General features: G+C 47.5%; 1 protein-coding gene across 7 annotated transcripts in view; it reads left to right on the forward strand.

Annotated features, from left to right (window-relative positions):
* The window catches only part of CCDC149 (coiled-coil domain containing 149), a 100,383-nt gene extending 90,338 nt beyond the window's left edge, over window positions 1-10,045 (forward strand). For 5 of the 7 annotated variants that reach the window (XM_059674226.1, XM_059674219.1, XM_059674233.1 and 2 more), the window contains 2 exons: window positions 560-676; window positions 9,469-10,045. In XM_059674226.1, coding sequence (XP_059530209.1) covers window positions 560-676; window positions 9,469-9,863 — 512 coding nt within the window. In that variant the 3' untranslated portion in view covers window positions 9,864-10,045. Of the gene's footprint in view, window positions 1-559; window positions 677-2,999; window positions 3,472-9,468 lie in introns of those variants that run through there. The other 2 variants (XM_059674262.1, XM_059674270.1) reach the window with 2 other exon arrangements.
* Window positions 10,046-14,776: the final 4,731 nt, after the last annotated feature.

A 14,776-nucleotide genomic window follows, 5' to 3' on the forward strand; every position in this document is an offset into this window, starting at 1 on the left:
AATAATTTGAATAGGTGGCATTACCAAGCGCTGACTAAATGCCTAAGTGCTTGACATGAATTAATTCATCAAAACCACCTAGTGAGGTGGGTGCTATTATTTGTCCTTATTTAACAGATGAGGGTTCTATGGCTCAGAGAGATTAAGTGACTTGCCTGAGCCACCCAGCTAGCAGGTGATGGAGTCCAGAACACAAACACTGTAGGGCGGTTCCAAAGCCTGCTCTCCTACGCACCGTTATGCCTTTGTTATTGTTATTATTGTTATTATCTCACCCTGATCAGTGCCACTCAGTTTTCAGCTAACATACAGGTGTTTACGGTCAGCCATGCCCTGAGCAGATTCTCAGGACTCATAGACAGCTATTCCCTGTCCTCAGATGAGAGAAAGCACCTGCTGGCCATTGCCCTTCCCCAGTTTTACCTATGACTGAAGAAGGTGCCTTATTCACCAGCCAGTCCATTGTGTGTGTGTGTTGGTGGGGGGGTAGGGGGGGAGGTGAAAGAAGCAGCAGCTCCATTGAGGACTAATATGTCCACTTTCCCCTTCTCCACAACAGGGGGCAAGGACACTATAATGCTCAGCGACCCCACTCTCCCCACCACACAGAGGTCCAGGTCCCCACTGCTGAAGTTCGCCGAGCAGCCCACTGAGGACAAAGCGAACCCCAAGGACGGTAAGCACACTTCAACTTCTCGGTCCTTGCTTGGCCTGTGCCTGGGACAGAAGAGGGCTCAGTGGACATCAGGCCTGTCCATCTCTGTGGCACTGCTGGGTCATTCCTTGTGTTTCTTTCTTACTCCTTTCTTGTTGCTCCCATGGGTTCTTCTTGTTTGGCGTTTCCAGCCAAAAAAACGCAGGCCCCTGCGCTCTCTGGATGGTGGCACAGAGGTTAAGAGTGAGAGCTCAGTTTGTTGAACGGCTTGGGTTTCTATTCCAGCCCCACATCGTATTGGCTGTGAGAACTTGGGCTAGTAACTTCAGCCTCTGTCTTCCTACCTATAAGTGATGGTGCCAACCTCAGGGAAATCTTGGCACATTGCCTGGCACATGGTACGTGGTCTGGGAATCAGTTGCATGGAGAAAGAGTTGTATCCACTCCCAGGCACACTTTCTGGAGGCAGGGTGTTCTGAAAGGGACCAGTAAGGGTGCCAGAGGAGCCAGCAGGTGTGAGGGCAGACCTCTTCCCATGTGACAGCCTTATTTCTCCAACTCAGCTATCCTTCACGTCTTTTTAAGTTTGGCTTGTCTTCTTCCTCCATTCCCACTGTGGTTGCCAGCTTCCAAAATGGCCCCACATGACCCCCTTCTGCTGGAATTTTTGACCTACTGTGGTCCTCTCCTACATTGTATCAGGGTTGATCTGTGTAACTCACAGAATACAGCAGAAGCGATGGTATGTGACTCCCCAGGCTAGGTCATAAAAAACATTTAGCGTCTGCCTTGCTCTCTCTGTCTTGGATCATTCACTCTTGAGGAAGCTGGCTGCCATGTCAGGAAGGTATTCAAGCAGCCCTCCATGCTATTCACGTGGTGTGGAGCTGAGCCCTCCAGCATCAGCCATGTGAGGAGCCACCTTGGAGGCAGCTTCTCCAGCCCCAGTCAAGCCTTCAGATGACAACAGCCCTGGCCAACGTTTGGCATTCAACCTCATGAAAGACCATTAGCCAGAACCACCCAGATAAACTGCTCCCAGGCTCCTGAGTCTTAAGCTGCTAAGTTTTGAAGTAATTTGTTACAAAGCAGTACTTGACTAATACACCTTGCGTGCAGTGTCAAGATTCTTTCATGAACATCTACATTTCTTCTCCGTCTTCTCTTGCTCAGAATGATGCCTTCAGCCATCACCTCTCTAAAAATACTCTCAAAATTGCCCCTGTGCCCGGGGCCAACTACGGAGTTACGGCCCCACATTTCCCAAAGCTCAATCTTTCCCACCGAAATATTCCCTGGACTCCTCAAGTATGATATCCCCAACTCTTCCTGCTTCCTCCCTTTGTTGTCTCCCTCTCAGCAGCTCTCCAGGCTTGAAACTTTAGAATCATCATTGACCACTGTCAGCTTTCCTTCCCCATCCACTCCTGGTCTTTAGCCAAACCCTTTCTTCAGAGTTCCTCGTACCTCCATTCCTACCACCTCTGCCTTGGTGCAGGCCCACTTTACCTCTGCTGCAGGGCTTCCATCCTAGGGTTCCTGCCTCCCAGACTCTCCTGACTTCATCCCATCTTCATCCTGCTGCTTTAACATGAAGCCTCTGGAGCACTGATTTCCATCCCGCTCGTACCCCACTCAGAACTCTCAAGTGGCTCACAGCTATCTTCCACTTAAAGTCACAGCTCTGCGACCTGGCCTGGGCTGCCTTTCTAATCTTACTTAGGTTTCTCTGATATGAAAACTGTGCTTCCATCAAACTGTACTAACCAGCTGAACCAGTCAGCTATCTTTGTATAACAAACCACCCTGAAAGCAGCAACTGTGTATTATTTATTACAAGTCTTTGGGTCAGATGGGCTCCACAAGCTCACTCACACATCTGGACAGCTGTGTTTTGAAGCCTGTGCTAATCACTCATCATAGTGCTGGGATGTTAAGAATAGAAGCTAGGACAGGTCTGGGATTTCAAGAGAGGTCCCCATGCACATGCAGGGAGAATGCCTGGAGAGAGCCGCTGACCTAGGTGGGTCACACAATTGGCCAGAAGGCCAGGTTGGGTCTTTCCCAGCCCAGCAGCACGTGGCTGTTTGCAAGGCTGGTCTGAAACACAGCGTGGCCCGCTGTGCAGTCCGGAACATATCTTAGCTGGTGGTCATCCCCTACCAGCATCTGAGATCCACATGGAGAGCAATGCCCTCTGTCTGCTCTGGGCTGCTGAACCCCCGGGGGGTGGGAGGGGCGGGCTGCTACACTGAAAGGGAGCCTGAGCCTGGCTTGATTTTCACCAGGAAGGCATATGTAATGGCCTGATTCACAATAATCGCTTCCCGGGTTCCATCATTAGCTCTCATTGTTCCAGCCGGTCCTGCACCAGCACGGGTGGAACAAGGAAGCATTTATGTCGCGGCTGTCATGCCTGGGATGGCTTCCTCATCACTGCGGCATCTCTGATTAATTCCAACTGAAAGCAGCTCACGCTCTGAGGACAAAGCCCATCAGAGACCGGTTAACAAAAGAAGACGAGTGTCCCCATTGGGCCAATGACGGGGGTGTGGAACACATTTTTAGGGACCTAGCAATCTTTCCTTCAAAGAGCTACTGTTTCTTCATTTTTTTAGAGAAAATATATTTCTCTTTCCACACTATTTGTGTCATAATGTATTTGTATCCGTTGATTGCCTCGTCATTATTAATATGTGTATTGTTACTAATAAGTATTAATGATCCTAATTCTGTTGGCTAAAACAGCACAGAATAATTACTATTATTTATAATAATATTTTCCTACTCTGGACCAGTTCAGAAATCTCTCTTGTATGAAAATGGCAATGCTATGCCTTTGTTCTCACAGGGAAGATGGAATTCCCACAACTTCAGCATTAACGTTCCAGAATCACAGAATGAAAGGAAGATTTTGTTCCCACGGCAAGTAGCCAAGGTCCTCGTTTTGGCTCAACAGTTGTGACATTTTCAGTAAATTTTCTTTGTCAATGGCTTGAGTATATTTTTTATGTACTTGTTGGATAAACAAAGGGGAGGAGTGTTTTGGTAAATCTGTTGCAGACCCATAAGCCACTCCTGGAGCCTGGCCCCTGTATATTTAAGGTCCTGAGGCTCTGAAAAGCTAGCCTTTCTCAGAAAACAATCCCCACTAGAACCAAACAGTAGAATTTCCGCCTCGTCCATTCCCTTCTGCGGCTGCGTTTCGACCTCTGATGATGACCGCAGGGTTGCTCCCCTCCCCACACCCAAAAAGCAAAGTTTAAAAGTTCTCCCTGCTCATCTCAGAGGCTTGCTGTTTTCAAAAAGATTCATACAGTTGATTATGAGCAGACTGTCACCTAAGGAAATGGCACAAGCCAAAGTGCCAGCGACCAAAAGTCCCCTGTGTTAATTCAGACCCCCCTCACTTAGATGTAAATTAAGGCTGAGAAGATTAACCTGATCCATGGTATAAACACTACAAATGGTGTAGGGGTTAGGTTGTCACTGGTAAGGTTAATTGATTTTTCAGGGCCACCAGAATATACTGTTAAGTGTCCTGGAAGAAGTAACATCATAAAAGTAATTTCCAGAAGGAGTTTATTCATCTCAGGCTGGTGGAAAGTGTCGCTGCAGAAAAGACCATCCATTACTCCTCTAGGAGAAGGCTTCTCGCTCTGTTCTGGAAACTCACTCATTTTGACTCAGTGTTTCCCATGTCCCCTGCACAACCACTATAAAATTTTTATTTGTTAGTGTGAAAATTATGTAATTGCTTCCCTGGGCTACCTCAAAATGTTTATGTGAGTTAGAAATCTTTCTCTTTTTACCCCCAGAAAATGCCATTTTAAGAACTCTTAGGGTAGCAACCTGAATACAGTTGGGAACAAACACAATAAATTCAAGCATTGCTTTATTAATTAGTGCATGGTGTTTAAATATGCTAATATATTCACTGATTCATGTGTTAATGTATATGTTCAAACATTTAATAAGCTATTTATTGAACTCCTACTACAGAGAACATTGGCAAAGTTAAAAAATTAACCAGGTACTAGTAAGATTTGATACCTCAGGTGGTTTTTACAAGCTAACTATATATGGATAATCATTCAAGGATAACAAGAAGTACTATGTTCTCTTGGGGTCCAGACACAGCCTTGTGGGGATTAGGACTGTGGGGAGATGACTTCTGACCACATTTAATCAGATGGGCTTCTTGGAGGAGGTGACCATCTGGATACGTAGAGTAGTGATGGTCATAGAGGAATTGACCCTCTAAGCCAGTGATGGCGAACCTTTTGAGCTCAACGTGTCAGCATTTTGAAAAACCCTAACTTAACTCTGGTGCTGTGTCACATATAGAAATTTTTTGATATTTGAAACCATAGTAAAACAAAGATTTATATTTTTGATATTTATTTTATATATTTAAATGACATTTAACAAAGAAAAATCAACCAAAAAAATGAGTTTGCGTGTCATCTCTGACACGCGTGTCATAGGTTCATCATCACTGGTCTAAGCAGAGGTGCAGTGGGTGGGGCTGGGATGCTGTGAAAGTTCCATGTGGCTGGAGCCTAGGGCTATAAGGAGAAGAGTTGGAATGTCAAGTAGAAAGGTCAGTGGATGTTGGGTCACTGAAGGCTTGAATCTCGGGCTAAGGGCAGGCTGGAGGTTTGACAGCTGGGAAAAGCATGGTCAGGTTTGTGTTTTAAGCTCACAGTGTTTCTCAAACTGCAGTGTGCACCCAGATTGCTTGGGATCTTGTTAAACTGCAGATTCTGAACCAGTAGGTCTGGGGTGGGGCCTCGGAGCCTGCATTTGAACAAGCTTCCTGCTGATGCACCACAGCTGGGCCAGGGACCCCACTTTGAGTAGCAAAGCTTTAGGGAAGGCCCCTCTCCCAACAGGTTGGATTAGAGCAGGAGACTAGAAGCAAAGGAACCCAGTAGGAACTAACCTAATTATTCTGGCTAAACAGATTGGGCTTTTTTTAAATCAAGGTTTGCTTTGTCACTCATATATACATTACTAGAGGCCTGGTGCATGAATTCGTGCATGGGTGGGGTCCCTTGGCCTGGCTGGTGATCGAGGCCCATCAGGGGGGCCGGCTGGATCAGAGCCTATGGGGAGGCCCCACTAGCAGGGGGAGGGACCACGGGAGGTTGGCCAGTGTGGGGGGGCAGGGGGAGCGGGGGGAGCGCAGGGGCAGGGGGGAGGTTGGCTGTGGGAGGGCACTGACCATCAAGGGGCAGCTCCTACATTGAGCGTCTGCCCCCTGGTGGTCAGTGTGTATCATAGTGACTGGTCATTCCGGTCGCTTAGGCTTTTATATATATAGATGAATTTCATTGTAAGTACAAGTAATGGTCTTATTTTCAGGTACAGTACTTACTGAGATCAGTGAGTTCTCAGGAGAGTAGTAGTTGTCCATGACTAAGTACACACTTTAGAAAGTGCAATGTGGATTTGGTTGAACTTCTGTCCCTGGGACATTTTCTCTGGATATAAAAAAGGCTAAACAGAAAGAAAACGGCTTCTTTTGAAGGTGAGAAGCAAATGTGTATCAGAAGGACTAGAGCGGCATGGGGTGTGAAGACAGCGGTCACAACCTCCCTGGCTGAGTCAAGACCCACAATTATCTTCCCCAGTGATGCCAGCCTGTCGACTGTCACAGCCACCACTCTGTCCACAGTCATCGCTTCCTTCACTGTGCCCCACCCCTCTTCACCTTAGTGGCTTCATTTCAGTCTTGTGGTCCATTTGATCTCACCAACATTTAATTACTTCTAAAGTTTCTCAGAGTTTTTTTTCCAAAGGTTCAGCCATTTTTAAGTTTCATAAAACTGTAAACACTATTTTAAGTAATTAAATGCTCAAAAAACACATCCAGCTTTTAAATTAAATAAGTAGAAGCTCAAGCCCTAACCGGTTTGACTCAGTGGATAGAACGTCAGCCTGTGGACTGAAGGGTCCCAGGTTCGATTCTAGTCAAGAGCATGTACCTTGGTTGCAGGCACATCCCCAGTAGGGGGTGTGCAGGAGGCAGCTGATCAATATTTCTCTCTCATCGATGTTTCTAATTCTCTATCCCTCTCCCTTCCTCTCTGTAAAAAATCAATAAAGTATATTAAAAATAAATTAATAAAAAATAAATAAATAGAAGCTCAAAACACATCCTATTCTTTATTTTACCTCTCAATAATGGTTGACATTTAATATTTTTATGTTAGTTTTATATGTATAGCATAGTGGCTAGATAAATCATGTAATTTACAAAGTAATCCCCTCAATATTTTAAGTACCTACCTGGCACCATACATAGTTACTAGAATAATGGTGTATCACATGAATTGATTTTCAGATATTGAACCAACCTTGCATGTCAGGAATAAATCCCATTTGATTATGGTGTCTGATCTTTTTAATTTATTGCTGAATTCAGTTTGCTAATATTTTATTGAGAATTTTAGCATCTATGTCCATCAGGGATATTGGCCTATAATTTTCTTTCTTTGTAGTGTCTTCATCTGGTTTTGGAATCAAGATAATACTGGCCTCATAAAAATGAGCTTGGGAGTCTTCTCTCCTCTTGAATTTTTGGAATAATTTGAGAAGGATAGGTGTTAGTTCTTCTTTGTATGTTTGATAAAATTCATCTGTGAAAGCTTCTGTCCAGGACTTTTGTTTGTTGGGAGTTTTTTTTATTACTGCTTTGATTTTGTTGGTTGTAATTAGTCTGTTCAGATTTTGTTTCTTTTTTTATTCAGTCTTGGATTATTGTATATTTCTAGGAATTTATCCATTTCTTTCAGACTGTCCAATTTGTTGGCATATAATTGTTAGTAGTATTTTCTTATAAGCTTTTGTATTTCTATAGTATCAGTTGTCACTTCTCTTCCATTTCTGATTTTAGTTATTTGGGTCCTCTCACTTTTTTTCTTGATGAGTCTGGTTAAAGATTTATCAGTCTTGTTTATCTTTTCAAGGAATCATCTCTTGGTTTCATTGATCTTTGTTATTGTTATTGTTTCTTTTACTCTATTTCAACTGTTTCTATTCTTAAGAACTACCTTTATGCATTAAATTAAAATATAAATGAATCACACATATAATAATACTAGAGGCCTGGTGCACAAAAATTTGTATAATTCTTAAAAAGTCACCATATACCTATTATCTGCCAATACAGACACAAACTAGAACATACAGTATGATTTCAGTATTTGAAGTTCAAAGACCAGGCACAACTCATCCTTGTCATCTGAAGTATGATAATGGTTGCCATTGGCAGGAGAAAAGTGACTAGGAAAGAAACATTGATGAGAGAGAGAGACATCAATTGGTTGCTTCCCACACACATCCTGACCCAGGGGGCCAGGAATCAAACCTGCAACCCAGATACGTGCCTTTGACTGGAATTGAACCTGCCGCCCTCAGTCCAAGGGCCGATGCTCTATCCACTGAGCCAAACCGACTAGAGCTTGTTGTGTTTTTTTTAACATTCTTGAATGCTTAGAATGTTCCAAGCACTGTGAACAAGTCAGGTGAAATCCCCGCATATATTCTAGAATAAGGTAAACGTGTAAAATGCTGAGCACCAAGCCTAGCACAGAAAAGCACCTAATAAGCATGAGCTGATATAATTCCCTTTATAGGGGAGTGGGGGCGGGGGGAACCAGATGGTGCAGGCAGACTGAAATGGAGAGAAGGACACTATAGGCGAGGGAACCGTGGGAAATGAGTCTGCAGCGCGGAACAGGGGCAGACAAGGTGGGACCCTGGGAAGAACCTATGTGAAAGGAACCGAAATGTTTCCTAAAAGCCCCAAGACACCAGCGGACAGTTTTAACAGGAAAATGCATGGTCAGACAGGTCTACTTCCTTCCGACCCTTCCACAGTTCACCCTCGGTTCTCCAGAGATCCAGCCTGAAGCACACCTGCATATATTTCAGGCCTGGGGGCAGTGGGATTCTGCTCTGGTTCCATTGAGGGGACCAGGAAGTGCTCCCAGGCCCCTTGCCCCTGGAGGCACCCTCCCAGCAGCGAGCTTCTTCCATACATTTCATCACTGCGTGTCCCCAGGGCTCGCTCCCAGGGTGCTTCCCAATCATGCAGCACCACCTTTGCTTGTTAGGTGGGGAAGGGACCTCAGAGAGTCCTCCCCTCATTTTGTATCTGGGAGAAGAGACCAGACAGGTCCTCTGGTCACAAAGCCAGTGAGTAGGAAAATGGGAGCCTGACGCCTGCGGGGCCCACCTCTCTCCCACCTCCACCTGTTGCAGCTGGAGAATTTCTATTGTATGGGGAACAGTTTAGCTAGGGACAGAGGGAGCTAGGAGCTGCTTTTGCATATAGTCGTCTTATTTGAAATTGAGGAAACTTCTGCATCTACATCAACGACTGCAGGGCTGATGGAGAATGGGGAGGGTGGGGGACGTGAAATCCCTCCCAAACTGCACTTCTGTGTCCCACCCCAGGCAGACAGAATCCCTTTTCACTTCTAAAGAGCACAGAACCTCTGTCCTCAGTTAAATATTGAAGGGGCATGAGGCGCCAAGGCTAGAGAGTGAAGCGGGAGGTAGGGAGGGCCTGGACAGGATGGATTACGCAATGGCCCTGGTGCTCCCTCTCCCTCCCTCAATGGCACGGTCATCACCAAAGGGCCTGCTGCTTTCTCTTTGAGCTTGTGCTTCAGCGAGGGGGTAGGGGGCCAGGAGCACTGTGTGTCTCAGAGGCCCCGTGCCAGTGGGCGGGGGTGGGGAGAGGTGGGGAGTGAGGGCTGCCTTCCAGCCAGAGGTTTGACGCTGTCCTCGGTCTGTTCCAGGGGAGGTTCAGACGCAAGACCGAGATGAAAGCTGTGCGGCCGCCGAGGTGCTGACAGCGCCGGAGGATGCCGGGAGGCCGGCTGTCAACTCCCCGGCAGATGAGAGCCAGGGGCACCGACGCAAGCACTTTCATCCTTCATTACCCTCGTTACCTTCGGTGGAGGAAGAAGTAAACAGTCCTGGAAGGGAGACCATGAAACTGACAGGGGAGCAGGCAGCTGCAGAACCGGCGGGGGTCAGGGGGGAGAGGCCCGTGGAGGGACTGAGGGACGAGGCGGGGCCGCCCAGGTCTTGCCAGGACCCCTCCGCATGCAGCCGGGCAGCAGCCGAAGCTTCGCCCGCCCGGGAAGATGGCCAGGAGGGCGGAGGCCCAAGGAGCACCGTGAAAACATGAAGGGGAGCGGGACGTGGCATGAGGACACCCAGGCGGCACCGAGGACAGGAAAGGGTTCGCCGTCCGCACAGCTCTGCGAAGCCGCTTTCCCCTCAACACCTCCAGACGCGGCTCCTGTCGCAGACCGAGGCTGTCCTGATGATGCCCGCGCAGTGTGATTCATTAAATGCGGGTCCCCACGCTTCTCAGTGTCATCTCTCTCTGCCGGGGATGCGCCGCTGTGAACGGGGCCGGCCGGAGTCGTGGCCGCCATATGGCTGGTGCTCCGCATCCGCCTTTCTGACAGCGTTTGTTTCATTGGAGAGATGTTTTTTATTAGCGTTTCATGATGTCCATCAAAATGATGGGAGGGCTTCAACCCGGTGGGGTTTTTAATCAGATCTCCGTCGTTGTCACGGTGAGGCGGCTGGAGAGGAAGGTGTAATTGAGCGTCATGCGTCCGGAGGGCACACCGCTCCCCGCATCCCCGCAGGCAGGGCCCCGCAGGACCTCCCGTCAGGGGTGTTCTTGGCATCCTGCCCACCGCATGCTCTGTCCTGACACCCACCGGCAGGTGGAAGGGGCTTAAGCAGGCTCAGAAGGTGGGGCTTCGGGTCTGGAATCCACAGCCCCTGCGGAGACCTGTTTGCTGGCTGCTGGAGCCCCGTGTTCCAGCCGGTAATTCTGCAGGATTAATCGACCGGACTGATGGTGGGGTGAGGCGGGAGGAGGGGCACCCCAGGGTTGTTTTTATTTTTTGTTTCTGAGATGAGATGCGGACCGGAACCTGGAAATGCTGCCTCTCTCATCCAACCTGTCTATGGCCATGTGGGTTTGGGGCAAGATATAGCCGCTTCGGGCCCATTCAGTTTCCTGCCCCACCCGGAACCTCGAACCCATCACTCCTCCAACAGAATGTGAAGGCTGCCTCCTCCGTGTCCCCAGGGACAGGGATTTTACAAACAAGACAGGGAGCTCGTGACCCTAGAGGGGGAAGAGAGAGGAAAACAACCCCGTTCCAGTCTGGTGAGGGGGCTGTGGAACCAAGTACTTGCTCCCCATGTGAGGACAGGGGTGTGGTCAACCCCACCAGGTTCCTTCCTTGAGGATAAATGAGCTGTTCTCAGCAGCATCTGGCCCTGCAGAAAACTGAAGGCTCATCCAACGATAGGACTTACTTTGAGCTGAACTCAGTTTCTTTTCCCAGGAAGACCTGATACCAGACCCCAAAGCTCAAAACACTGAGAAGCAGAGTCACTGCTTCAGACAAAGAGAGGCTCCCCGGGTGGGAAAGGTTGAAAATTCACCCTAAAAACTGGATGATCACAATCCTGGGGTGAAACCTGCACGCATGTCCGTGGCCAGCCCACCCTGCCACTTCCCTGCCACATTTCATCTCCTGGCACCACTCTGTAGCAGGGTAGGAGCCCGTGGGAATTCGTGCTGTCTCATTCCCAAGGGGCAACATGCAGACAAGAAGGCCCAGTCCTTTGTCATGTGCATGATGGGGGAGCCTCCAGCAGCTTTCTATCCACTCACGGGAGGTCTCCCCTGCTGGTGGGATGGGGGCATGCACTGTGGCTCCTGGTGAGCTGGACACACCATCTGCCCCCGTCTGCCAGGCTGGAGTGCCCCTTTCCCCCCCTCTGTGCTCCAGCCTCTTTCCCCTCCCCAGACCCACCCCTCTGCTTCTTCTCCGGGGAGGCCATTTCCACAGCTGCAGAGCCCGCACAGCCCAGCAGCCACAGACATCATTTTCCTGCTGCACTCGGCCTTAATCGCCTGCAAATGTTCAGCCCTGCTGCATAGGACGCCAGAGTCACCAAAGGAGAAAACAGGCAGATTTCATACCATCCCAATCAAAGGGTCAGTGTCTCCCACAGAAGCTCTGGTTGTGACACACGGTCGGCCAGGTGCACATCTTTAGGGCCCGTTGATGACTTTCCAGAAAGCAAAGCTTATAGTGAACTCCCAACACAGTCCATCATGGGCAGGAAACTGCCGTGAGCCCCAGGGAGTCTGGGGTTCAGGGCAGAGAGGCCATAGAGAGTGATCACCTAAACCCCCTGCAGGCAATCAGCCTAGAAAGGCATTGTGTTATGAGATGGCATTAGAGCCAATGAGTCGATCCTGTTGTCGTGGCCCATACACACCTGTGACATTGTCCCACCCCTGCTATCCCAACCCAACATGGTTCTTTATATATATATATATATATATATACATATATATATATATATATAATTGATTTTTTACAGAGAGGAAGGGAGAGAGATAGAGAGCTAGAAACATCGATGAGAGAGAAACATCGATCAGCTGCCTCCTGCACATCTCCCACTGGGGATATGCCCGCAACCCAGGTACATGCCCTTGACCGGAATCGAACCGGGGACCCTTCAGTCCGCAGGCCGAAGCTCCATCCACTGAGCCAAACCGGTTTCGGCCAACATGGTTCTTGTGTTGCATAGCATTAAAGAGAGTTTCAGCCATTACTGATGGTTGCCTTTTGTCTTTTTAGGAGTCACTATGAAAGGGTGCAGCCTTCTCTCCCCTATTCCACCAGATAACCCTGCATCAGTCAGGGTCTCCTCAACTGTAATTCACACTTTTTGTTTAAGGCACTTAGCAATAGAAAAATGAATTATACTGCATAACAAGAACTTTAGAAATAGGGCCTTCCAGGTCTGGTTCAAGGATCTGGGTTCCCATCATCCTGCTCTGGCTGCCTCAGTGTCAGCTACTTCCTCACGCTCACAAGAAGGCTGCAACAGCTCCAGCCATCACCTCCTCTCCCAGCTTTGTTCAAAGGCAAAAGGAAGTTTCCCCTTGTGTGTGTGTGTGTGTGTGTGTGTGTGTGTGTGTGTGTGTGTAAGAGCAAAACACTCAGTTCTTGTAGTATTTCATTGGTGAGAATTGTCACACGCCTATGTCTAAACCAATCCCTGGCAAGGGAGATGAAAGTATGTCCTGGGTTCAGGTTCACAAATTGGGGAGGGGCCCTGTCCCTGAACATGTAGACCCTACAAGGGTAAACATCAAAACAAAATCAGGCCTTGAGAAGCATAGGCAAGTTGAGAATAGATTTGAGTAGGAGGCCATCAACAGCATTGTCACCGAACCCCAGGACTGGTTTTTTTAAATTTGTTTCTTCTTATAAAGCCAGAATATTATGTTACTGATGAGGGTGGCCTTGGGGGGAGGGTAGTGGTGGTTGTGTGTGTTTTGTTAGTTAAGAAGAATGCCATCTCCTCTCCCCTCTCTCCTGGCTTCTCTATCACCCGTCCTATTTCGAAGCTGGAACGCTCCCACCTTTGTTTACCTCCTCAAGTGTGTCTGTCCTGCCATTATTTTTCCAGCCTGGTTGCCAGCAGAATGCAGAGCCGTCCGGGTAAATGAAACAGAGCTGACAGGTCTCTTAATGAAAGCGTGTTCGCACGGCCTGCATTTCTGGCGATCTCTCTGTACCCGGGAGCCTTTAGGTGAGGACTTTTACATATGAGTGTTTGTCGTTCTTTTAATTAAGGCCCACGGAAATGGATTGGTTTTTGCAAACCAGGCATTTCTCATCCCTAACGCCTCTCCCTTTCCAAGCCTCTCTGTCCCTCCTCCTCCCTCTTTCACCTTGGCTGGCACAGCTATTCCCAAAGCCTCTCCACGGGGAGGCTGCTCATGGCCCTCAGCTCAACCCCTGCTGGAACCTCCACCCAGTTGGCAACCTTAAATAAGCCAAATTCGTTTTCCCGACATTGTTTTTCTGTGCCCTCTCTCCCAAGCACACACCACCATCACGTTGGGAAGTTCTCAAAAAGGGTCCTGGTATCTGTCATTCACATGTTGGGGTGCATTTTCGGATGTGTTCTTCCTACTGGAGCATGGAGGATAGGTGCCCCGATTCCCCATGGGAGTTTCAAAGACCGGCTACTTCCCTGTCTCTTTAAAATTACAGCATGACTTGGCTCCTCTTGTTTTTTCGTTCCTCCAAAAAAAATGGCCCTTCCTCCTGGCTTGACCATTTTCCAGCAGCCTTGGGGCTGGCTTGGTACCCTACTTCTCTTTGGAAGAGTCTCTCTTTGAGCATCTTCTCCCTCTGCTTTTATTCGGGAAGCCTCCTTAATAATATGGAGGGTACCTGAGGATGTCAAAAAGGCAGAGGAGTCCCCTTAACTCACTCGGCTAATATATTCCCTTTTTTCCAGATGTCTTTCTGAACAAAGAAAAACGTGAAGATCAGAGAGATGCAATAGAGAGCTCAGTAGTGAATCTAAATAGAAAGGAGAAGCAGGAAGAAGAAGAAGGACCCGTCTCTGGATATTATGATTGCTCACAAAAACAAAGCAAACCACAATGATACAGCATGAAGGCAATTTAAAATGATAGATATTGATGCTCTGCCTTACATTCTATATCACCTCTTTACTAAATGAGAATGTTTTGGAATGCACAGTGAATGTTTGTATACCACTGACTAGTTTGACTTTCTGGAACCTAAGTGAGCCCAGGAATAAACATTTTTGGGGATCTTAGCCAAGGCCAGTGGTAGCCTATTAAATTTAAAACAATTGGCTTTTTTAAAAAAGGCAAAAAAGCTGCTATTTTGTAGTTTAATTTTAGAAAAAGAAGTAACTTTTATTCATTTACAAGCTTTGCTGTATTGGATTCTATGATCATCATGTGTCATGACTGTATCATTTTTGTTACCTGAAATAAATATGGGGTAATTTTCCTTATATAGATGTTTAATTATCTTTATTATTTGGGTCATTTTTCTCTCTCCGCCCTCGCTGCAGGCCAAACGTAGGCTGAGCGTTTCTTCATATTGTAGCAACTTATCAGTTACAATCTATTACCTAAAATTATTAGCTCATATGCTCGTCATGAAAATTAAGGAGTATGTAAAGATTTTATGTATTCAGTCTAAAATGCCAGATCTAAAA

The sequence above is a fragment of the Myotis daubentonii genome, chromosome 1 (genome assembly GCF_963259705.1).
Source record: "Myotis daubentonii chromosome 1, mMyoDau2.1, whole genome shotgun sequence".
NCBI lineage: Eukaryota > Metazoa > Chordata > Mammalia > Chiroptera > Vespertilionidae > Myotis > Myotis daubentonii.